Below are 24,639 nucleotides of genomic sequence, written 5' to 3' on the forward strand. Positions count from 1 at the left end.
TCAGTGATTGAGACAATTTATGCAGTAGCTTATAGCTTGCCAAATGTGAAATCCTTAGATGTCTCTGCACATCTTCATAGGTTTACCACTTATTCTGGATGACTAGATGCCCGTTCGGTTTAAAGTTGGGAAAAGCTATGCTGGGAATGGCATGACATCACCAAACTACATAAGTAAGAGTGATGAGGGAAAAGGTGTCCCACCCAAACAGAAGCAATAAAACTTAACAGGAGTGTGAGGGGAGATGTCAGTCAAGCAGTCAGTTCACACCCACACAGTCCTGAGATTAAATCTTTATCATCAAGCACATACTGTAAGTAAAAACACCTGTGCGGGTATAGGTGTGTAGAAGTTTTAAGAACACATTCATATTCTCACTCAGCATAAACACGAGGAAATCCATTAGTGGCAAATGTTTACACATTTTATTGAAACAAAAGGGCAGCCTACCACTCACCTGTCATATCAACAAGCTTAAAATCAACAGTAAAAGCCAGGGTGGTCCCAACTTCCCTTTCCAAAGCTGCCTCTGGACAAAAAAGACAAAAGCATTAGAGATACAAGTTGAACCAACAGAAAAATAGATGCTAGTGCTAACTATGTAGTTAGCATAAAATAGCATGTAGGGGCATTAAATGTGCGTCCAGTCTAGCGAGCCAGCTAAACACTAATATTAACTAAAGCTAATGTGAGAAACATATACTAGTGCATGTAAACGTTCAGAGCTAGGTTTTGAGATGTTTAAAAGCTAATGTTAGCTTACTTTAGCTAAATCGATAACGCTAGCGTTTAAGCTAACCACATAGCGGCGATAGGGCTGGAGAGGGCAGACAAAAACCCACAGCACACAAGTGATTTATGTGGCCTTTTTGATACGGCAAATTTAACTCACCACTAGGGTGTAGTTAAACTTCATCCTTCCACTGGCCTCGATCATTTGCTGTCTTTCGCTTAAGATGGTTAAACTACTGGAGGTATTGGGCATTAATTACGCCGGTTGACGCAGCTGGACGTTATCACCGTCCACTCGAAACACCTTCTGTTTGTTGTCTGGCGACGCCCCCTTCACCTGCTACGGCTTCTCTCACGTCAGCTAACGGGCGGGCTAGTCGGAAATATGGGCAGCTTCATGGATTACGCCTTCCCAGCTGGAGATGAAAGCGACGCCAGCAATGAAGAGTGGGATATCGGTTGCTGTTCGGATAAAAACTCTTCTCGCATCAAGGTTAATTTAGAAAACAACATGTTTCCTCAAACCGGTTTATGCCGCGAGAAATGGACAACGACGTTAGCTAGCAGCAACGAAATTAGGCTCGCTAGCTAACATAAGCTATTATTAGCTATATAAAATAATGGTAATAGTAGGAAACCAATAGGCTGGCAAAATAAGTTATGGTCATAAACTTAAATGGGAATTAATGTACATACCTAATTTTAGTGATAATGGAGAGAGGGGTAAACCGCTCTTTTTCACCCTAAACTGTCATTCATACTAGCTGTTTGTGGCGCAGTAGCGAAAATGCGCACAGTAGAGGGCAAATTTAAGCGCTAAATTAATGCTTCAACACCGAATAAATCTTAATATTTCAGGTCATCTCTGGTACCTCTGTGAATGTGGAGGAATATAGTCTAAATCTTTTCTGCACTTTAACACCAATTTATTTAATTTTAAACGTGCTACTGGTGGCCACGCAACAGAAATGAAGTAGCTAATCACAGTTTAAAAGGTTGAAATAATTAGAAGTAATTGTACAGGCGATGAGACAACCTCAGAAAGATCTTGATAAACAATATTGCATTTAGCTTTGTCCTCAGTTAGTTGTCCATTTCTTATATTTGTTGGTTTGGTTTGTTGTGGTTGTCAAGATTCAGGGTTCACTATATGAAATAAGGGTTAGTAGACCACTTCAGCATCTTGACACACCATGTGTGATGATGGCTAAAGTGGAAATCTTTGCCATAGAGTATTCTTCCTTTTATCTACATGAAGAAAAACCCCAAATAAATGGAAATTAATAAACAAAACCCACACAGTGAAAGCTGTTTCGTTCAAAGAAGTGTGACCTGAATAGTAATCATAGTTAAATCTTTAGAAAAACATTTTTGCTTTGTCCACAATAAGTTCATTTGTAAGTAGTGTTCCAAATATGCAGTTTAGTTGTTGCATCTCTTGAGAGTACAAATTACTAAAGTAACAAATTACATATATTGTACAGTACACAAAAACAGTATCAAAATTGGTATAGATTACCTACTTTATGGTATTAGTGTGTAGTATGGAACTGGGGCACATCATAGTCTGGGGACTGTCGTTATTGCACACAGCTAATGGCAGGAATGATTTCTGCTAAATATTACTTGAAATTCTCCTACATTCATTAAAGGAATTTTGCTCCCTGGAATTCAGAGATTGTATCCACAAACAGACATGTTTTCCAAATGGATCTTATTTTGGAGTAAAATTATTTTTGGTTAATTTACTCTGATTCTTCCCTGTTTTCACAGGCTCAGGATGCTATTGTACCACACGCAGAAGATAATGTGTCATTGTTGAAAAGAGCCATCAGTAATGGAGACACTAGGACTGTGGAACAGCTGTTGGATAGTGGCAAGTGCTCTCTTCACTTGTGACACAACTTGACAGTTAGCTATGAATAATAAATTAATATAACAAATGAAGTCTAGCTGTAAATTTTCTATTAATTTCTATTGCTATGTGTGCTCTATCTTTGCTTTACTGTGACAATACACGTAAAAGATGCATATATATATATATATAGAAAAAGGAGGGATTGTCTTATAATAATGGATGTAAAATCAGGCCAACATGGTAGATAAGGATGTCTGAATGAAAAAACAAAAAGGTGGAGAGGACTAGTCAGAGTTGGAATTATTTATCATTTGTCAAGTAGGTGGCTGTGATTTCTCACCTCAACGTAACAGTTTTGCATGAAATTGTTTTGCAGAATTTAAGAGGGATAGGAAAAACTAAGCAAGGATGCTCAAAGAAACAGGGCCTGATTGTGTGTGTATGTACAATATATATGTTTGAGCACCTTAGGGGGCAGGCGGGGGTTTAGGCACAGATTTACTTTTTATGTAATCATTTCATTGCCTCCTCACTTAATTTGATCCTTTTGCAGGCATGGACGTGGAGACCAGGCTTGGCTTTGAATGGACTCCTCTCATGTGTGCTGTCAATGTGGCTAATTACGACCTGGCCAAACTGCTACTGGACCGAGGGGCCAGAGCCAACTTCAGCAAAGGTCAGACCAATATGGATCACTATTCTTTGTTTTCAAAACAAAAATTGGGCAGACAAATTCATACTATTTTGTATCGGTGGTTGATATACAAGCGTAGGAGGCTCCACTGACCTCTATGTGATCCCTCACCCACCACCTTTCAGAATAAATAAACTAGGGCATACAGTGTGATTAGGCAACACCATTACATCGCTGCCTTCCAGACTTGGTTATGAAACAGCCATACCTAATCCTCCTGATGGTCCCTGTTGCGTTGGTGTCGAGCTATTCTTCCCTGTGGCACCTTTTTTCAATTTCCTCACCTGCTACAGCCAAAGACTGGGGGACCAATTGGGCCTTCATCTGACATTACTTAATGTTGATGACGCCAAAGAGGAACTCGTGCAGAAACACACTTCTTATCCATTGAGTTGTTTTTAGTTCATGCACACTGAACCCTCGTCTCAAAGCGAGAAAAATTGAAGGCATCTGTTGGATCGAGGTCAGACTGGGTAAAACAAGCATGGGGGAAGAACTCTTCCTTGTTAAGGAGTCTGCAGTCATACACACATAAAAGCCATGAATCCTGTCGGAAAAAGTAGTTACAGGATCCCCCAGAAACATGAAACATTTGGTTGTTTGGCAGGAGTTAGTCCAGTATTGCACAATTTCTAATCTGTATAGGGGGATATGATGGTTTTATGACAGCTCCTCTCCATCTGAATCACTCTGAATGATCAGTCTGTGGTCAAAGGAATATTGCAAGGGTACTGTAATTCTGATCTTTAAACTCTTGATAGATTGTAATGTTGTTAGTATTGGTATTGAAGCTCATTGTACTATTACAGTCTATGTTACTATTCACTTAAATCAGCAGTAACAACAAGAGATTAAATGGCTGGTATTCTTTTTTATTTCAAAAGAGCGGAGCAACATCTGGAGAAACCAGCTCTTACAGTCCTGCGCAAACTGCTCACTCAGTGGTCGGATAATGTCGGACACCCACTTTCTCCGCCCCTTTCAAATGTCACATAATCAGTGTGTCCACCCATTTCTGTAACTTTCTGAGTGTGGCCATCCAGAACAGCTATAAACATTTTTAATTTCCAAGGTGGTCGGTGAGCACGTTTTACGAACTACTTCTGAGAGACCATCAACTGGCCCCTATGTCACAGATACAGAGATACTGTGGTTGGACAGAGTTGAACGTCATGCAAATTAACAGTAAAGCTGTGAACAGTTGCTTATTGCAGGTTATACATTATCTGATCACATTATTTCGCAGGAGTGAGTTAGTGCTGAAACAATTCGTTGATTAATCAGTTTGTTCATTGGGAGAAATTAATTGACAGCATTTTTTTTTATTATAGTCAACTAAATGTTTATACTGAACATTTTCAAATGTGAGGAGTTGCTGCAGTTCTCTGTTTTATATCATTGTAAATGACTAAATGACATTTTTGTTTGGGACATTTTACAGACCAAATGAGTTATCAATTATTTAACAAGAAATAGACACATGAATGTATATTGATAGTGATTGTTAGCTGTGGCTTGATCTCCACCAAGCTTCTGTCTGCCTTATTTTTCAGTTGCAAAACGAAAGAAAAATAGTTTGTAGCTGCTTTCTGCTGTATTTACAGTGAAATCATTAAAATGAAATGTGTGGAGGAACGTTTCAGAAGCTGTAGGGATATCCAGCATCATTTAGTAAAATACACTGTGAGTTAGGGATGCTCATTTTAAGTTTTTTTTTCCTGACCGATAGCAACCATTAACCAGTAAGATTAAATTGTACTATTTAGAATAGACGAGTCTGTAACCCATTAAACTCATCACACAGCTGCAGTGCTGCTATGAACAAAGTAAAACAAAACAACAAGCCTACATAAAGAATATTTAACTGAAATAAATGTTTAAGTAAATAACAAATAGTAGCTAGACTTTCTAATGAACAAAAGCAAATGAACAAAACGAAAACACACATTGGATCCTCCGCACTGGGTGCGCTGTGTATAACCGGCATAACCTCTCCCGAGAAGGAAAATATTAAATCACTTATTAAGATAAATAGCAAATAGTAGCCCGACTTTCTAATGTATAAACAGATTAACAAAAACGCAAACACACATTGAATCCTCCACCGCCAAGAGCACTGAAACGTAAACCTCATCTTCTTCCTCCTCCTTCGTCCTCAGCTGATTAATGATCAGAAACAGCCAACAGGTTAATAAAAGACTTCAAAATTAAATAACAAACATGCCAGTCCTACCTCAGTCCTCAGCGCAGCGGGCAGCGTGTCTACTGGTTTTATTCTGAAATAGCAACATGTCAACTTGCTGTGGGGTTTAATGTTCAGTTGATAGAATTCATCGGTTAATTATAAACAACACTACTGCAAATTAGTGATGATTGTATTAGGCAAATAACGTGACGAAGAACATTGCATATAAATTCATGTATCTACAGGTGTCAGCAATTTATAGTTGACAATAGTTTGTGTGCTTCCTTAAAATTTCCACATCATGCATAGCAGCAGCCGCAGTAGACAATATACAATATACACAACATGTGTGCACTTGAAGTCTCTCAGGATGAGACTGTAACCATGATTTCTGATCTGTAAAGTAATTTTTTGCATTCTTCTCACTGTTTTCTGCTGCAGTAACAATACATTATTTTGAGACCACTGCATTCTTAGTTTTCCTGGGTATCCACTAGAAACCCTCCTGTGGCCCCTCAAAGTCCCCAGACCCCGGTTTGGAGCCGTTGCACCAGTCATGCTGTTGATATCTGATGTCAATTAATTCTCAGTCCAGAATGTCGAGTTAAACTCTGTGTGTGTGTGTGTGTGTGTGTGTGTGTGTGTGTGTGTGTGTGTGTGTGTGTGTGTGTGTGTGTGTGTGTGTGTGTGTGTGTGTGACTGATTTCACATGGTCTCGGCATCTGATGCTGGAGGCAGATTAAGGAAACAATTAAACAGGAGGATGACGTGTGGTCACGTCCTGGTGGCGTTCGTCCAAGCAGCGAGGCCGAGCGGAGGAATGCGCGAGTGATTGATAACGGTCACCATGCTGCTGTCATACACTCTCACCAATTCTCAGGCCTCAGATTTATTTACTCCAGTCCTCTGTAGACGCAAACCAGGCAGTCTGGTTTACACCCACACACATAATATAAACACACACACTTGCACACAGATATAGAGCCAAACATGCACAGCCACAAAGACACAGGAACCCACTGTGAGATGTAGGGGGCCAAGGTGTACATGCACGCACACACACACACACACACACACATACAGGAAAACACACAAACGCAGTTAGATACACACTGTGATACACACTGTGATACACGCTGGTTGGGGACTCGCTCATTGGCGGAACAAAACAGGAATTGAGACTATTGCCATGCGTCTCAGTTTTATCAGGATAAGATAAGGAGACGACTCCTCTGAAGTCACTATCCCATAAAGGCCGCCACACTTCCTGATGCCAGATAAGCAGCTATCCATCTCCATCACCAGGTCCCCGTCCAGGCTTTTTTATTTTTTTATTATAGTGTGATGTATGACTTCATTGGGGTTAAAAATAAGACAATTCTCTTCCTTTAAATTGTTTTGTTAAATAATGCAATTACAATTAATATGCTCCAATGAGGGAAATACATGATATATACCTGGGTATTTTCTATGGAAGAAATGGGTTGTAACACAACATCAAACTATATCAAAATAAATGTTATTGTCTCATCCTACATCTCGTTTGAAAACATATTGATATACCTGCCTACACTGTCTCTCCATGCTACCTCTAGATTTTTACCATATATAGAAAGAGCTGCCCTCGTAGCCTTTATTGGACTATGTGCAGTTGGTGACCCAGCTATGATGCATGTTCATCAAAAACACCATCAAAATGTGGTTTGTGATGTCACCTGCGATGTCTGTAGTTATCCCTGTCTAAAACCTGCATTTTATTGTTAATGGTAATTTATTTTTCTGTATCTAAAAGTCTTTTTTTTTTTATTATTATTATTTTTTTACTTTTAACAATTGATGCTAAATTTAATGTTAAGCGTTAAATTAAAGTATGATGATGCGCCTCCTCATTAATGCGTCCCTGTTCACAGATCATTGGACCGTGCTCATGGCCAGCTGCAAGGCGTCTGCCAGTGAAGACAGAATTGCTCGCTGTGTGGAGCTTCTGCTGTCCAGAAATGCTGATCCCAACATGGCGGACAGGTGAGGGGGTGGGGGTGAGGGTAGGAATTGGGGGTACAGATGTGTTTCAGGTCAAAATGTTTATGGGATTTTCAACACAATACGTGCTGTCACACCCGAATTGATGCAGGCCGAGTAAAAACACTCCAGACTTGACTTAAACAGGGGAGGGAGGAAACAACAAGAGGCGCTGGATCAAATTTCCTTTGATGGCTCTCGTTATGTTTAGCTGCCATGTGGTAGCATTATGCACCAGAGTGCTCCATACAGAGTATATTTGTGTGTTTTGTTTGGAACGTCCTGTTATGGCATGTGCATGTACAGACGAGTATCAGACAGACAGACAAACAAACACACAGTGTAAGGGCTGGGTGGGAGGATTTTAGAAGCTTTGGTACACACTGGGATGTAATCCAGTAAGCATGGTTTTGGTAATTTGTAGGTCTAAATGTCCAAAGGTGCCTAGGTTAAGAAACCAGGCTGAAATGTAGAATCTGTTTAACAGTGGTTTCAACAAATTTCAGTGAACGCATCGTTAGGATCTGTTACACGTTGAAATATATGTTTTAACCTGGATGTCTAGTTGTCATCATTTGACTTGCACGTTATGTCCATGCTAAACCACTAGCATCGCCCTATCTGCCAAAAACAAATAAGCTTTTGTTCGGGTACATTTGTCCATTAAATCCATAAACCAAAAAAAGAGTATTTAGAGTATCGTCTCGTTGACAACACTGTCTAACCATCGCTAACACCAATAGAAACGTAAAAAAACAAACAAACAAGAACATCTGGGAAAAACTTAGCTCCGTATTAGATGTACATGTTACCCCAAATCACCCCAGACACATCAACACACGTTCATGTACATGCTGTAGCTGCACTGAGGTGCCAAAACAGTGCCAACCTCATTAGTCTGAGTAACATCGGAAATATTAAGGAAAACTGACAAAAATAAATCTCTGAGTTTGTGCAGATTGTTACATTTGTAAGAATGAAAGTATATTTATTTTTGCGAGATAGGAAAGTGATGCTACAGAAACATTGGCAGTGGGAATATCGTGAACATATTTCCCCATAAATTAATAAAAGTGACTGGAGGAGTTTGGGACCCATCAGGCATTGCAGCAGCTGGGTGTATAATCTGGTTTCCTGCCCTGGTGAGGAACATGAAAAATTCCATCTCGTGGAAAAGAATGAAGCGAGGTCACTCTTGAAGCATGTTTTACTGTTACCATCTGTGGATTTCTGCTGTGTCAAAGTGAGGATGCGGCCCCCAGTGGCTTTCTTGTTTAGCTTTCCCCTAATCCCCTGCCACTCTGTCACCGCCAGGATGCCATTACACTCACGACACACACCGCCTGAGACCCCCCTGATGACACACATGGACACGCTATAGCGTTAGGAAATTGATTGGTTCCTTCCCAGACAAAATATTTGAAGCAAGGTAACAAGACGCAGAAGGATGCAGATGAGGGGAGGCGGTGAGGAGGAGGGACCGACAGCCCCCGACGTTCAGAGCAACAGACGAATATGGGGTTCATGTGGGTGCAGAGGATAAACCTCTTCCTCCTCCTCATCGCCTCTTACGTCTGAATATCAAACCAATGATTAACACCAGCTGCTCGTCCCTCTGTCTTAGTGTAAACAAGCATTCTCTGTCATCCCTCAAAGTCCTGCAGGAGCACGATGCGGGGTCCATTGCCTCCATGTGTCCCTTTCTTTTATTTATTTATTTTGTACCTTCACTGCACTGATCTGTGTCGGCCGCAGTCGTTTAAAGGCTGGAACATGCTTCTCCAGGCTGCACATACAGTAGGTGAATGTGCACTTTCAGGCACATTCACGTGGCTGTTTTTCTTTTATATTTCTACAGATTTCAGGTGTACTTTTACACGATTTGCTTCCAGACGGGAGATCACTGACATAATTTCGGCTTGAACTTCCGTAACCTTTTGTTTTTTTGGAAAACAGAAAGGCCCCACCAATTGATAATAAGGGTATCAGTACACCTGATTTGACAGCTGTTCCTTTTCTATCCCTCTTTACTATGAGTCTCTAATCCAAAAAAAACACACACACACACACACACACACACACACTGAATCTGAAGCTGGAACGTCCCAAATCCTGAAAAATACAAGGATCTGAAATAAGTGAGAACCACACAGCTGCTAAGGCCTGTATTAAAACAGCTCTGACAGAAAAATGTCATGTCACTTTTATGGTCAGCATTCAGACAACCTGAAGACTTGGACTTTCCCTGAAGGACTTGAGACTTGATATTTACATCTCAATATAGTTTTGGCAACAGGATCGGTCCCTGTGGATGGAGCGGTAGGTTATTATCAGTGCACGAAACCAGCCAATAACATGCCGTCTGTTTGCAAGCCTTCATATAAAAGTAGTCATTGTGACTTTCTTTTTTTTATGATTCACCAGAGGCCAGTGTGAGATGGAGTGTGTTTACCTTGGCACAGTGAGCCAGGTGGTTTTGGGAGTCATTCTTCTTGCGGTCCTGACACCAGGAAAGACGTTTGCCACTAAATTGTCGGCGCATCGATCAATCAGCTGTCTGTTTTGGAACCAGCCAAAACACACAGAGTCTGAAGGACACACACACACAAAGACACACGAGCAAACACACTGAAACACTGTGCGAGTGACCTTGGTGCCCGTGTCACAGTAAAACCAAACCCTTGGGAAAATACAGTAACACGGGATGTGAAAACAGAAATGAATGATGCCACTAAACCTGTTCACATGGGTCCAAGAGGAAGTGACTGATTGATGGGCGGAGAGGAAATGTCATACACGTCATAACCATAGGTTCGTTTGTTTGAGTTTGCATAGAACATTAACTTTTTGATTTCTTGGAATTCACTTAAAAGAGAGATGTAGTTGTGTGTCCTGCTTAGTTGATGTTTAATACCCACTGATGTCCCACACTGATTCACACCTGTTAAACAAACATCGCCTCTGTCTCGGAGGATTTTCAGATAAGGTAATTTATTGGTAGAAAAGTCAACACTTCTGTTGCCAACATTATAATACAGATAAAAGCGGTAGGTCTCGAGTCCGAATGACAAAGCAAAAACAAGGCGCTACTCTCCGTGGCATTTAGGGTTGAGTCATATAACAAAAATTCATCAACAGCAAAAAAATAAAAAATCAAAGCCTAAGGCAGCAATGTTTTTAATATCCCTGGTTGTATTTGGGTCATACCTGGAAATCATTAAATAGGACTGTCATATGGATTTACAGGATATTACAGGACAAGTATTTTTGCTTTATTAGAGATTCAGTTCACTGGATTAGCACAGATGTTGCCTTCTGGTTGTCTGAAATGCTTTTGAATTGAGCTTTGAAAAGCATATTATATCATGATATCAGTATTGTGATGTATCGATACTCTGGTATGAGATTTAATTAATATCTCCAACTTCAAATGAGAATTAAAAGATCGATCTTAATTCACCTGCTTCTCAGTCCCTCTCTAAAATAAAACAAACAAACCTTTTACTGCCTCCAGCCATCCAGTGGTAGGCCATGTATTAAAAGACCTGTCAAATCAATTTGAGAGTGATAACACATTCCCATTCTGTATTTCATTGGGCAATGCTTTTGTTTGCACGTGACTTATGGATTACCCCTCTCTGCCTCTTTCTGTCTCTCTCACCATTAAAAGTAATAGTAGTGATGAATTGCCCGTGGACTTTCCCACCTGTTTGGATTGATGTGTTTTTCTCAGTAACTGTTTGAGTCAGAGGTGATAAGAGGTACTGTAGCAGAAGTTTTTTTTTTAATATATATATATCCAGTCCTTGTTCAGATGGAAGCAAACACATGAGCAACAGAGGTCAAAGTTGTCACAACCAGGTCTTTCATTTCACAGTAGTGAGCGGTTGACGGACACATTCACCAAATGTGTGCTTGAGTGTGTGTGACCTTTTTAAAAGGATGCTCTGTCCGAAACCACTTCAGTACACTATCTAACACGTATCTTTATTATCGTGCTCAAAGGAATACTCTCTCTAGAATTAAAAACGCGACTCTAATGTAAAAATGCAAAAGGGCAATTTGGGCAATCAAGCAGAAGGGCTGGTTTGAGTAATTGATCCATGAGTTTGAAGGCTTAAATGCCAAAACACTGCAACGTAATCACGGTGACAATCATTACATTCTCTGTCGCGACAATCACCAACAGTAGAATTAAAGATTCATGTTACGTTTTGTTAGCTATAAGGAGCCACAAAAATAATGCATTGAGCTCTGTTGTGGTGAAAGATACCAAACAAAGGGATTCGCTGCTGGAATCCGGATTGTGCTTCAGGACTGGTTTTAAAAGCTTCTATAGTTCTGGATACTTTTATCTACCATTTATCAAATCGAGGCAATTCAAATTTTAATCATATAGCCCAAAATCACATGTTTTCCTCAAAGGACTAAACCCTCAGTCCAGCCACTTCTGTCACTAGACCCTCGAATCTGACAAGGAAAACACGGGCAGTCAGGATGACACCATTATTATAGATGGTAAACATTAATGAAGAATATAATCTGGGAGGCCATCAAACAGCTTCAGGTGCCACCAGCAGATTGGACCTGAGCCCCATGACCTGGAAAGAGGACAGACCACACAAACATATGAGGCAAAACCAAGCACATCATTCACACGTCTAGGAGAAGGAAACAAACACACAGAGGGAGACAGCGACAAGGAGGAAGGAGGAGGAGGAGGAGGTAGGGACTCCTGGAGGACAAAGATCCAGATTCAAAACATCTGGAATGAGCCAGGAGAGGGAGAGAGGTCCCAGGACGACCGGCGGTCCAGCACAGACAACCTGAGCACAGGGAGGAGAAAATGGCGGGGGGCACACGACCTGGACGCTCACGAGCTGTAGGGAATAAACAAACATGGTCAGAGAGATGCAGTGATTATAATGTCAGCAAGACAACATGCACTAATACTGCGCTGATGAGGTTTATGGATTCGCTGTTTACTTCAGGCCTGGTGCCTGTTACCTTCAGTCTCAAAGAAGAAGCCACTAATTGAAAGTTATGGCATAAAGATGAATTTTAATTTTTGGATTGGAACTGTTACGAGACCTTTTAAAACCTCGAGGCGTTAACTGTGACACATTGTAAAGACTTGGTGCACGTTAAGAATGGGTTGTAATTGTTTTGTGTTGTGGCCAGTCGCAGTTGAGACAGTGAACCAGTTTTCCTGGATGCGTCTCAGATGATTATGTGGTGTTTGCTGCACCCTGGTGGTTTCTCTGTACCTCTGCCATCACTCCTGCTTCCCTCACATCTTTCATCTCCTTCATTTGTCATCATCCTTAATTTAACTTCTGTATCTTTTTGTTGTCCTCTAACTTTATCTCTTTATCTCTGCTTTCTTCTTTCAGGTCACAGATGACCTGCCTGATGCTGGCAGCCAGAGACGGCTACAGTAAGGTCATCAACCTGCTGTCGTCCCATGGAGCAGACATCAATGCTCAGGATGGCAACGGATACACAGTGTGTCACAGTTGTTGTTTGTTTGTTTGTTTTTTTCATAGCAGGTCCCTCCAATTTATACATTTAACTTTGCATATGGTAACTGATGCTAATATTTTCTGTTAGGCTTTGTCTACAGCAGTGCAGTATGGCAGAGAGGAGACAGTGCTGAAGCTCCTCCAGCTGGGAGCAGACAAAACCATAAGGACCAAGGATGGCAAAAGCCCAGCTGACCTGGCAGTGATCTTCAAACACACACAGGTACCTGAAGTCCTACTACTTGATTGGTGACCTTTGTGACTTAAATACTAATGCCGTGCTGGTGTCTGTCCGCAGATAACAAGGATCCTGGCCTCTTCATCCCACATCTCCGCTGCGCAGGCCTCCGTGGAGGAGACCTTGTCTAAGTTCTTCAAGACCAACTCTGAACCTCCATCTTCCAAGGAAAGGTAAGAGAGCACGAGACTTGCGTTAAATAGCGTTAGGACTATACTGTTTAGTGTGTGTATATGGATGTAACTTTTTTTTGGAGCGTCATGATTATATGTCTGCTTCTCCACTTGTGTGCTTGTCGCCCCCTGTTGGACTTTCTGTGATCTATGCCTGTGCAGCAGGTGTTGTTGAACCATTGCTCAACCAGACATAAACAATAATAAACATCTTTCATGAATGTTTAGTTCATTTGGGCACAGCAGGGCAATTATCATCAGCCAGAAACATTGCTTTTGAGCATGTCTGGCACCAAGAATTACAACCTGTGAGCCTGTAAACATCATTGTTGTCTTTCTCTCATGTCAGTTACGGAGATGTTAAAACCCTAATAGATGCATTTCACATATTTTGAACATTTGTAAAGCTCATCGTGTCAACAGTCAGGCTGAAGCTGCATGTACACTGCGGTTACTCTGATGTGTCTGAACTCAGTGACACTTTTGTTGCACTCACTTGATCCCCGATGTCTTTCGTTCTGCCCAACGTCCTCTACAGGGATGTCAGAGTTTCAGGTCAGGAATACTGGAGCTGTAAGGGATGTAGTTCGTTGCTCAAGGACACTTCAGTAGAGTAGATATTAGCTGCTAGTGAGGTCTTAAACCGAGCTTCGCGCTTTGAGGACGAGCTCACTTTTCAGTGTGTTACTGATGCACTACTCAGGACGTTTCTGTTCAAACAGCTTTAGCGCAATTTTAGTTCCAGCCGGTTCATACTTGGGTTAATGCTGCAGGACTTAATGTGAACTCTCTGCCCTCCTCAGTGCAACCAAGCTTGACGACCTGGAGCTCCTCCTGCACGGCCTCGAGCTCAGCTACCTCACTGACATCATGACTGTAAGTACTGACTGCATGCTAGAATAGCATTTCAGTATAGTTTTTTTTTACTCAAATGTGTATATTTTTGTAGGCACGGTGCCTTGTTCTAATGTGAGAGAGACTTCTGTTGTCTTATCTCGCTGATGCCAAGGCAGTGAGCAGAGATACCATGCTGTTACACACAGTTCAATGCGGTATTAAATCTGTGGGTGAGATACAGTGATCCCAAATGTGTTGAACGCAGCTGCATTACTGACAGAATGACACCTCCTGGCTTGGGAACATGTCATGAGATAACTCGTTTACATATTTTACGCAGTGCTGAATAATGGATCCAGTGTGCTGGATTGGCTTGGCCTGAATTAAACTGAGGGTCAGCTCAGGTTTTAGTCCCTATCTGATATATGAGGACGGGGTTTTTGATGGGTGCAGGTAGGTTGTTGTCATTGTACGGCAAAGCCTCATGCAGGCAAATCTGTTTGAGGCAGTGGGGTCGGAAGCAGCTGTAGAAGTTTTGATTCGGTGAATGCTGAGAGATGTTTTCTTTCACTTGCACAGGAAAATGACATCACCTGGAACTACCTGTTGACCATGGAGAAGGACGACCTGGAGAAGGTAGAGGATGACTGTAACATCTGTGTGTCTGTCAGCTCCGTTGCTCGCTGCCGGCCTTCGGGGTGACCCGGACAGAGACGAGTGTAGCTGCTGACGTCACGGCTTTTTAGGGCAACAAGTTCTGTAGAAAGAAGTTTAAGTAGAAGAGAAGGTTAAACTGATGAAGTGACCGGAGTCAGCAGTGTATTTGAGGATCACTCTTGAACTATGTTTCTTTAAATTTCTATAAAACTCAAATCTGTCAGAGGTAAATAAAAGTACACCTGGTTTACATTACCTAACCCACATTTGGATCATTATTACAAAAGCATGTTGCATCTTTTCAGACGGAAACATAAAATGCATGATTATAGATGAAGAATACATGTATCACATACTCATACAGTTTGAATATTTTATTTTTCGGAAGAGATTTGGATCAACAAAAGGTGTTTTTTTAATTTGTCAGATTGGGATCACAGACCCGGAGCATCAGCAGAAGCTGCTGAGTGCTGTGCAACAGATGCACCTGGATAAAGTGGACCTGGACACCATCAGCCAACTGGGAGCTGCAGCCAGTGGGTAGGGTGCACACCTTAATGCCCAGCAGGCCTGTGCCAAGTCATGTGTGTGCTCAACAGATCATTCAGGTCGAAGGCCCACTAGAAGGCTCTCAGGGAAAACTGTGAGTTAGTCTGAGCATTACTTTATTTTTCAGAAAGGTTGTATTAATAGATTAGAGTGACTGATAATCTGATCAGAGGTCTCATACTCTGTACTTTATCTTTTCTATTCACACTCCAGAATAAAAAATCATTTTAGATTGTGGTTTCTATGGTAGAAAAGTTGTGGGGTTTGAGAATCTTTCCAGTGTTTTAAAAATCTAAGTTTGTTTCAGTCTGCTGGGAACGTCTGATAAGATGTCAGTTACAAAAAAGTATTCCACAAACGCTGTCCACAAAGCCAGAAACAAAGTTGACGGTAGTAGCAAAAATTTAAACACTTGTCAGCCACACACCTTAAACCCTTCCCCGCATCCAGCCCTCCTCCATCTATCTCGCCGTAATGCTCCGTCTGTCCTCCTCCACTGGAAGTCGTCCATCAGCCTTATGAGCATCTCACTGTCCTATCTCCGTATCCCCTCCCCCATCTCTGTAGCCAAGCCCTGAGCCAGGCCCTAATGGTTTAAGCGGAGCTGTAATGATTTGTAAGGTGAGAGGCGATGGGAGGTTGCAATGAGCAAAGGAGAGCCTGCGGCGTGGGCCAAACAGAGCCATCGCACCACACCCCATCACTTCATGAATCCTCCGCAGAACTGGGCCCGCTGGCTTCACCCGCCCTCGCCTGCCGGATGAGAGGCAGTCCAATAACGAGAGGGATGGAAAGCCAGACCTCCTTATGAGCTCCTTCAGGATCTTTACATCACACAGACAAATGGAAATTAGTCTTGAAATCATTTTGACATGTCAGGGACCTGTGAATAAAAACTTATGATGTTTAAATGCCACTTTGCGGCAATTCAGTCTCTGTCACCTCATGGCAGAACACCTAATGGTGGTTCCTGTACCTGTAGAGCCTGATCAGACTCTAAAATGAAGCCACTGCATTTTTATTGAATCCTAGGGGTGGTCCATGTACAAGCCCTCAGTTGTGGAGGCAGCTGGTTGGAAATCTGTCCAGATTGTGTATCAGGGCAGAAACACAAGAGCCTGTGGGTGAGGCGAAAGCTAAAGACGCAGCCTTTCTGGCCTTGGTTATTGTAGCGGGCAACAGACAGTTAATGGAAGGCCGAAAAGGAATTCAGCCACTAGGGGCCACAAAAGCAAAAATCTGGGTGTGGGACGGGTTTGGGGACTTTTGGTTGGTCTCAAAGGAAAATCGTGATAAAACTGCAATAAGTACAAGTAACACAGAGCTTTGATTTTAGAAAAAAGTGTAGTATAGGTTTCCCTTTTTCTGAACAGTCTCAACTCTGCCCTTGGTAATGGGCAGAAATCAGGTGGATTAATAAATGGAATGCAGTCAACCTTCATTTTGGCCATTTAATTCTGAATCTAAATATCTTAAAGGGACCCTGCAACGTTTTTGACCACTACTATCACTTCGAAGCAATGATTTTAAGAGTGGATCCTTATTTCCTTGCACGTGTATGCAGGTGCATTTGCACACGGTTGCTGTGATTCAGTCCTGCAAATGGTTTCACGCTCTTCCACCGATCAACAGTCGGTGGCGATAATGTGCCAACAAATGCAGGAAAGGAGGCTGCTGGGAAGCAAACATCAATATAAACAGTGAAGATTGTTCCAAACGTTTTAAGAGGAAGGAAATGCATTCAACATATTTATTCGGCACACATGGGTACATTAGGTACAAATATTGCCTTTTTGTGAGAACACTGTAACAGTAAACATAGTTTTAATCCACCTGTCTCTTAAAGTAGTTATCCTGCAAAGATAAGCTTGGATTGGCCAAGCGACCTTAACACTCACTGCCACCTCCAAAGGAAGTTGTAGAAGTGACGTGTGACTGAAATATTGCTGGTCTGAAACTGTCTCGGTGAAAGTAAATATGTATCTCTGTCCTCATCGAGCAAGGCACTCGCTGCGCGCTGCTGGAAAAGAGCCTGACTGACTTTCCCTGAACGCATTCAGTTCACAACAAAGTGGCACACAAGCACCTTGTATCAGCATTTCCACATAACATAACGTCCTTTCCATCTGCAATCTCTTCAACAATCTTCCCACCGGGGGCCCATCATCACTCTCTGCTCCCTAGATAAACTAACAGCAGGGAGAAGGGAGGTGAGGGTGCAGCACAGGCTGACTGACAGTGTTTACTCGCCCCTCTGACAGAGTGTGAGGAGGGCCGGGACGGCTGGCTGCCCAGTCCCCTCGCCAAGGGAAATGTACCATTAAGATAAGAGCTATCAATATCCCACAGGACCAGGGGATGGGAAGAGAGGGACGGAAAGGTTGATGAATATAAATAACTAATTATTTAAGGTGGATGTTTTCAGGGAGGGATGACAGCATGGGTTAGCAGGGGGAGAAGGCTTGGCCACCTGCTCAGTTTTCTATAGTTTGGTGAGGTGGTCTGCAGGAAAATGCATGGAGAATGTTAAAACAAAGTTTGGTCCAAACTATCAATCTGTCTGCCCTGTCATTGCCGGGCATTTTTAGCTGCCATTGCCTTGTGTTTTTTTTTTTTTATGTGGGCATATCCTTAGTGCTCGCTTTTTAACAAGGTAAACCTCATGACCTCAGCTTTAAGGCTACTACAGCATTATCCACGTGTCTAAACAGAGCATGTGCGACTTTTCATCATGCATCACCCTTACGCAAATTACAGTGTATTTTACAGACTGGATTGGATTTGTAATCACAATTTGAAAAATTCTAATAACTGATCTGTGGTTAGATTTTAAAAAAATGCTGCAGCCAATTATAATAGATTAATTAGTCTGGTGATTATTCATACGATTAATTAATTAGTTGTTTGGTACGTCAGGAAAAAACTGAGCCTAGAATAACATAAAACATAAAATGCAGCAAACCCTCACCAGGAAAGGTTGGGCATTTCTTTCTTGATAAATGCCTTAACTAATTATCAAAATGCTTAATTTAATTAATTTAAGATTTTAATTTAATTTCTTGTTAATCAGCTGAGCAATTAGTATCACAAAAAACACACAGTGCGTCACAATAAATGAAAATTGTAGGTTTGAATTTATTAGATATAAATATACCGTGTATCTATTTTAATTTGTTTTGAATGTTTTAATCAGACCTTCTCCATTAATTGCTCGTATCATATTTTGCAGGAGTGAGGAGCTGCATAACTTCCTGATAGGTGTGCGACAGCAGTGCTGCTACCTGACAGAGACAATTCATGATGTCATCAACCGTTTTCCTCGCCAAGCCTCTCAGGTACACGTCATCTGTAGAAGTGCAGCTGATTAGGGGTTGCTGGTTCATGCTAGTAGATGTGTTAAACTATAAGGCTTCATCTTGATCTTATAGAAAATATATATTTCCGTTAACGAGCTTATAGATAGTTTAGATAGATAGTCAATCGCAATGTTCAGCGTCCCTTCCTGTCACCTCACGGGACTGAGGCCAGGTGGCTTTCTGTCTGCTTGTGTCTTTTTGGCTTGCTCTGTCTATCTCACCTGCCATCCAGGTAGATTTGTAAACTTGTACTCGTCTGTCCGTCTGGTCCTCCATGTAGCTGGTCTTCTCCCTGGACCCGAAGAAGGAGGCCCAGGTCGTCTGCAACCAGCTGGTGATCCAGACTAAAGATCTGCAGAAGGAAGTTGCCTGCCTTCGCAATCTGATATGCCAGGTCAACACACACACACACACACACACACACACACACACACACACACACACACACACACACACATATTATTGGGTTCAAACTTTTGCTACTTTTGTAAATTGCCAAAATGATCGGAAAAAAGCACAAATTACAAACACGCTATATGAAATATAGGCCCACTACCATTGCACACTTAACATATTTATATTTTTTCCAGCTTTGCAGTGATTCATTAGATTAAACGTCAGACTTTTTAAACAACTCACCAGGCAAAATACCACAGCCTCTACTGCAGACCTCGCATGCAGAAAGACTTTAAGTTCATTTCTGGCCTCACGTGGTTAAAAATGTTACATCTGAACATTAATGTTTATTATCAGTAATTCAACAGTAAGTGTTGAAGGAACGTAGATATAAATAATAATTACAACTAAAAATACAAAAGAAATTTTAAAATAGAAAGTAAATGTGAAAAAATAAACGTTATGTTTACTGATTTAATTTTGCATCTGTGACACTGATATATTTGTCATAAGCTGATAATCAGCTGTTAGATGATATCGTTCAGACTCGAACACATTTCCTCACAATGGTGACTGTTCCACTGAGAGCTTTCCTCTTACTACTGAAGATTAAAAGCAACATGACCAGAACATGGTGTGTGTTCGATGTCGGCGTATATGAATTCTGACGAGCTCCAACAGGTATGTGTGGGGGTGCTTGTATGTGTGCACCTGACTCTGTGTGTGTGTGTGTGTGTGTGTGTTTGCATTTGTATTTCAAGAGGAGAGAGTCGTTCCTGACAGGGCAGAATCCTCACAGCCCATAAGTCAGCACCGCTGTGACATCGACCTGTCAGCACACAGACGATGAGGCGGAGGGATGAAGGGACTGATGGGAAGGCGAGGGTGGGGGCAGAAGGAAAGCGGGGAGAGGACACAGGTTGGCGGGGTGAGGGAGTTTAAGGGGGGAGAAAGGGCTGATGGGTAGAGGTGGGGGTATGAGGTGAGGAAAGGAGGTGGGTTAATAGGAGATAGAGGTGCGTGTGTTTCGATAGCGGTGGTGAGGAGGTCCTCAGTTGTGTCAGACAGGAATCTGACAACCAATGGAGTCCATTTGGACCCACTGGCTCACAGCCCCGATGGGAGGGGCCCATCACACATACACATATAAACAAAACACAAAATCTAATCTTATCTGTGGGAGCTCGTCCTTTGAAACACACATTACTACGTAAACTGTGACACACACTTTTTGGCACTGCTTTGAAAACAAAATCAGGTCTTTTCTTGCAGTAACTAAGGAGCCATTTGTAAGTTTTGCCATGGCTGCATAGCTAACGTTAGCATTAACAGCTGTTTATTTACCAGTCTAGAAGAAACATTACAAGTTCAGTATCAAACTTAATTCCACTACTTGCCCTCAGCTGTCTCCAGCAGTAGACCAAAACAACACCGAACATTTCTACCACTTCTTTTCTTCTTCTTCTGAGCATGCTAACCCCAACCCTAATCAGCTAGCCCTGGTCCGGCTGACTGTCTTGTCACTTTCTGATACCGAGTCACTGTAGTTTCCAGTCTGCCCTGAAGAAGTAGCGCTGCTCAGAGGACGTATTGTCTTGTAAATGCATCAATGGCTGAAGCTTTTTGGCAAGACTGGTAAGTAAACAGCTGTCAGTGCTAATGTTGGCTATGTAGCATTAGCAAAACTTAAATTAGCTAAGACCAACATCTAAACCGACTGGTGTTAAGTTTGAAAACTTTGCGATTCCTGTTAAAGTTGTAGGAAAACCAGAAGAGAAAGAAGAGCAACATTTAGACAGTTATAAAGTTATTAAAATTAACTTTTTATCAACATCTGTCTGTAACTGACAGAAACAGTGACACCAACCAGCCTCCAGCTTACAGTGGTTATAAACTGTACATTTTCTCAGTGGTTATGGTTGCAAACTGTACTCACTTTTTTACACACTTTAATGTGTTGTAGATTTAGATTTAAATTAAATAAATCGCTACTGTTTGCTATGTTGGCCAAACAGTCTACACTCTGTAACCCATAGTAACAAGGTGAAAACATGTTTTCAGAAATTTATGACAAATTTATTTAAAATCAAAAGCTGAATTTACATCTCATTTACGAAAGTATTTAATGTGGCACTCTAAATTGTTGTCAGGTGCAATCTTCTTTTCTGTAATTAGTTTTGAGAGGTGTCTAGAATTTGATTGTATGAGGTGTTTTTCAAGTTGTTGTGAAGCTTTAAAAACGTTCTTCGGTAACAGTAAGGTAGAGTCATTGAACCGAATAAAAAAATTTCATGTGAAAACTTGGTCGATATAGTTTGAAAACCCCTGATCTACTTCCTGGAATGTGAATGTACAGAGCTTCAGCTTCCAATTGGCTGTCGGCAGTTTGACTGTGACCGACCTGTCAGGTGTGAACACACACTGGTTTCCCTCATGCAGGACTCTCAAGGCTCTAATGTCAGTCAGTGCAACAGTGCATGCTGTAATTCCCCAAAAGCGCTATTCTTTGCGAAAAGCCCCGATCGCAAACTAATGAACCACAGAGCTCAATTGCCCGTAAACACCTGATGATGCTGGTTTTTCATTCACGTCATCTGCTTTGAAAATGTGACTTACGTATGCTGGTGCCTGAGATATGAAGCGTCGTCTTCGTCTTCTGTAGTTGAGCTGTTGAAGTTAAGACGGAGTGGTCCAGTGGGTGGGAGGTCGTTCATCCAAGGACAGAACACAGGATGGAAAATTTGTTGTGAATTCCAGAGCTGTCATTACCTGATAAAATGATAATTGTTTCAAAGTTATTGATCAACAACCACATCAGCAATATCTAAGAATACTATGGTCATTAATTGGGTTAGGACACTTCAAATGTTGCTCTTCTACTTAAATTTGTCTTGTGAGTTTACAGTGAGGCAATGCATTATTTCTGGTCCTGCATGGTGTCAGCCAATCAGTTGGATCAACTTTTCCAGCAGTGACACCAGCCTCTTATTTTGTTGTGCATGTTGCATCACATGACGTCACAATCCCATTTCATAGCATCAATTAACAAATGAAAACCAAATTTATCACTTGAACATAAATCAGCGAGATAAGAACGACCTAAAATGACAGAAACAATCTTTGGGAACAAATTATTTGACGTGTATTTATCTGGTTCTTTGTTAAAAAGTTGAAGGTACGAGCTCACGTGCATAAAACTACAAGGCAAGACGTTAACTACAAATCCCAAGGTGCAATTTTTTTTGCAAGAAACATCCGATCACAGATTCAGATTCAGTTTTAAATTCCGAGTCAGTTTTAGATGAATTCAGGAGCTATGGTGCTTACCACTCTGGCCGGCTTCCTCTCCAGTAGCAGCCAGGCTCATGGGTATTGTAGTATTTTTTAAGATGTCTGCCATACCAAAGTGACAAAATGGAAATAATTAAAATAAAACTGTTGACTATAACATTCACTCGAAAGGATTGCGACATCATCCGTGAGAGGGGAAAAAAATTTGAGACATGGATACAGAATGAGGAAAAAACATTTCTGGAACTAGCATCAGCATCCCCTCCCTTTTCACAACTCTATATTAATGTTGCATTTATGTCCTGCGGGAATAATGCCTTCCCGGTATTTACTAAAAACATTTCCTCATAAGTGATGTCAGAATCCAGGAAGTTGGTAGAAATGTGGGTTTACTGCCAAACCGCAAGTTCCCGAGCCACATTTTGCTAGAAGAGCTTGAACTCTTTGTATCATCCAACTCTCTCACATGACAGGAATCCAGTGTGACACTGTGTCACTCTCTGACTGGGGAGTTCAGGAACAGATTTATTCCTCTGTGACTTGACCGTGACCAAGACCCGGCTCTCCACTCGGCTGATGAATCCTTGAGGATTTGGCACAGGAAGTTTTGGTGACTCAGGTTTGCGAGTCATGCTGTGGTGGTACGATGGGACCAGACATGCCCTCACCCTCAAAAATGAGCTGGTCTCCGTTTGATTCCCATCCAACAGTAACTGAGCCGATGTTTCCCACCCAGTCAAGCTTTAACTGGCCTTGAACTGTTTGATCAGTACGGTGCCATAATCCGGACTGGATTAGATAAAAATGACCTGCAACCCTTCTACTTCCTGCGCGAGGTCACGTTGCTCCGACCGCAGCGTTTGGTGTGTGTTTCCACATCCATGTTTTTGTGCGCGTTTCCCACGTGAATCTTTTCTTCGTCTTCCTCCCTCAGATGGACGAAGCCGGAGATCGCTGTCAGCTTCCCAGACCTGGTTCCCACGGCAACCGGAAGATGCGGTACCTGACCGGAGTGGCGCTTGGAGCCACGTTCCTCTTGCTCCTCTACAAAGCTGCTTGCGGGAAGGTTTACCTGCATACGTACAGGAATGTTTGCTAATCACCATCAGTTAATGCGCTCATCGTAATATTTTGTGTTTTGATGACTGTAGGTGAGAAATTAGATTATGATTATGATTATAAAATGGTTGATATGTTTTAGGACAGTGTTCGACAAGACAGTTAATTTTTTATTTTTGCTGCAGCGTTTTGTTTCCCAGTTTGCTCTGACTTGTCTCCGAGTTTAGTTCTTAATTCTTTTTTTTTAAGTTAATTTATGTTTTAAGGGTTTAAGTGGAAATTAAAGGTTTGTTTTGAGGAGCATTTTCTTGTACAGTCAAACTAAAAGGAGAGAATTTGACTTCAAAATGCAACTCCTTAAAAATGAATCATTTTTTTTTAAAGAAGAAATTATAATTTTCATACCTTGAAGTTAGGGATCAACATTTGTGCGAAACATGATTAACTTTTCCTTGAGAGATGAGGCGATCAATACGAATCTCATCTCATCGTCAAGCCTGTGCGTTGAATATAGAGCTGGAACCAGGAGGCGATTGATTAATCTTAGCCTGGAGGCAGATGGAAACAGCCTGGCTCCTTCCACAGTTAAAAAGAAAGGGGGAAAAAATACCTACCAACGCCTCTAAAGCTCGTTATTAACACATTGAGTCCAGTGTGTTTAATCTGTGGTAAAGTAAAAACAACAATTTGTCATATTAGAGGAAGTTATGCAGAAGCAGTATGGTGTTGATATTGAGCAATCAACCATCAGTAAATTTCACTTTTTGGTGCCTGTTAATCAAACAAGATACAACATGTCAATTAGTGAGCTTCAGATGGTGAGATTTAACATCTCATAGGTGCACTTTTTACACTCCTGGATTCAGGCTTTTAAATAGATAAAGTCAGACAGTGTGGCCCCAAACTGACGCTGCCTTTTCTAACAGTGACACAAAGAGTAAAGAGGCTCTAAAGATTCAGAAAGTAAGTGGTGGTAGCATTTCAGAAAACCTTTTCACTTCTGAAAACCACCGTGACCTTCTGAAGAGATCACATCAGCCGAGTTCACCTTTTTATTATTCCTGAAGCTCCTG

At 41.6% G+C, this 24,639-nt stretch overlaps 1 protein-coding gene across 1 annotated transcript; it reads left to right on the forward strand.

The window, feature by feature from the left end:
- Positions 1-1,117: 1,117 nt before the first annotated feature.
- Positions 1,118-23,662, forward strand: asz1 (ankyrin repeat, SAM and basic leucine zipper domain containing 1). Its single transcript, XM_022743615.1, has 14 exons — positions 1,118-1,225; positions 2,506-2,608; positions 3,144-3,266; positions 7,380-7,491; positions 12,882-12,993; positions 13,099-13,233; positions 13,309-13,421; positions 14,225-14,297; positions 14,838-14,894; positions 15,343-15,455; positions 18,694-18,799; positions 19,101-19,214; positions 23,442-23,587; positions 23,659-23,662. Exons 1-14 carry the CDS (start codon positions 1,118-1,120, stop codon positions 23,660-23,662), a joined length of 1,419 nt encoding a protein of 472 aa, XP_022599336.1.
- Positions 23,663-24,639: the final 977 nt, after the last annotated feature.

Source organism: Seriola dumerili, unplaced genomic scaffold (assembly GCF_002260705.1).
Source record: "Seriola dumerili isolate Sdu_G_001 unplaced genomic scaffold, Sdu_1.0 BDQW01000070.1, whole genome shotgun sequence".
Lineage (NCBI taxonomy): Eukaryota > Metazoa > Chordata > Actinopteri > Carangiformes > Carangidae > Seriola > Seriola dumerili.

Coding starts and splice junctions, on each gene's coding strand:
- asz1 (XM_022743615.1), top strand. CDS start 1,118: ATGGGCAGCTTCATGGATTACGCCTTCCCAGCTGGAGATGAAAGCGAC. Junction 13,234..13,308: donor TGATCTTCAAACACACACAG/GTACCTGAAGTC, acceptor GTCTGTCCGCAG/ATAACAAGGATCCTGGCCTC. Junction 18,800..19,100: donor TTCCTCGCCAAGCCTCTCAG/GTACACGTCATC, acceptor TCCTCCATGTAG/CTGGTCTTCTCCCTGGACCC.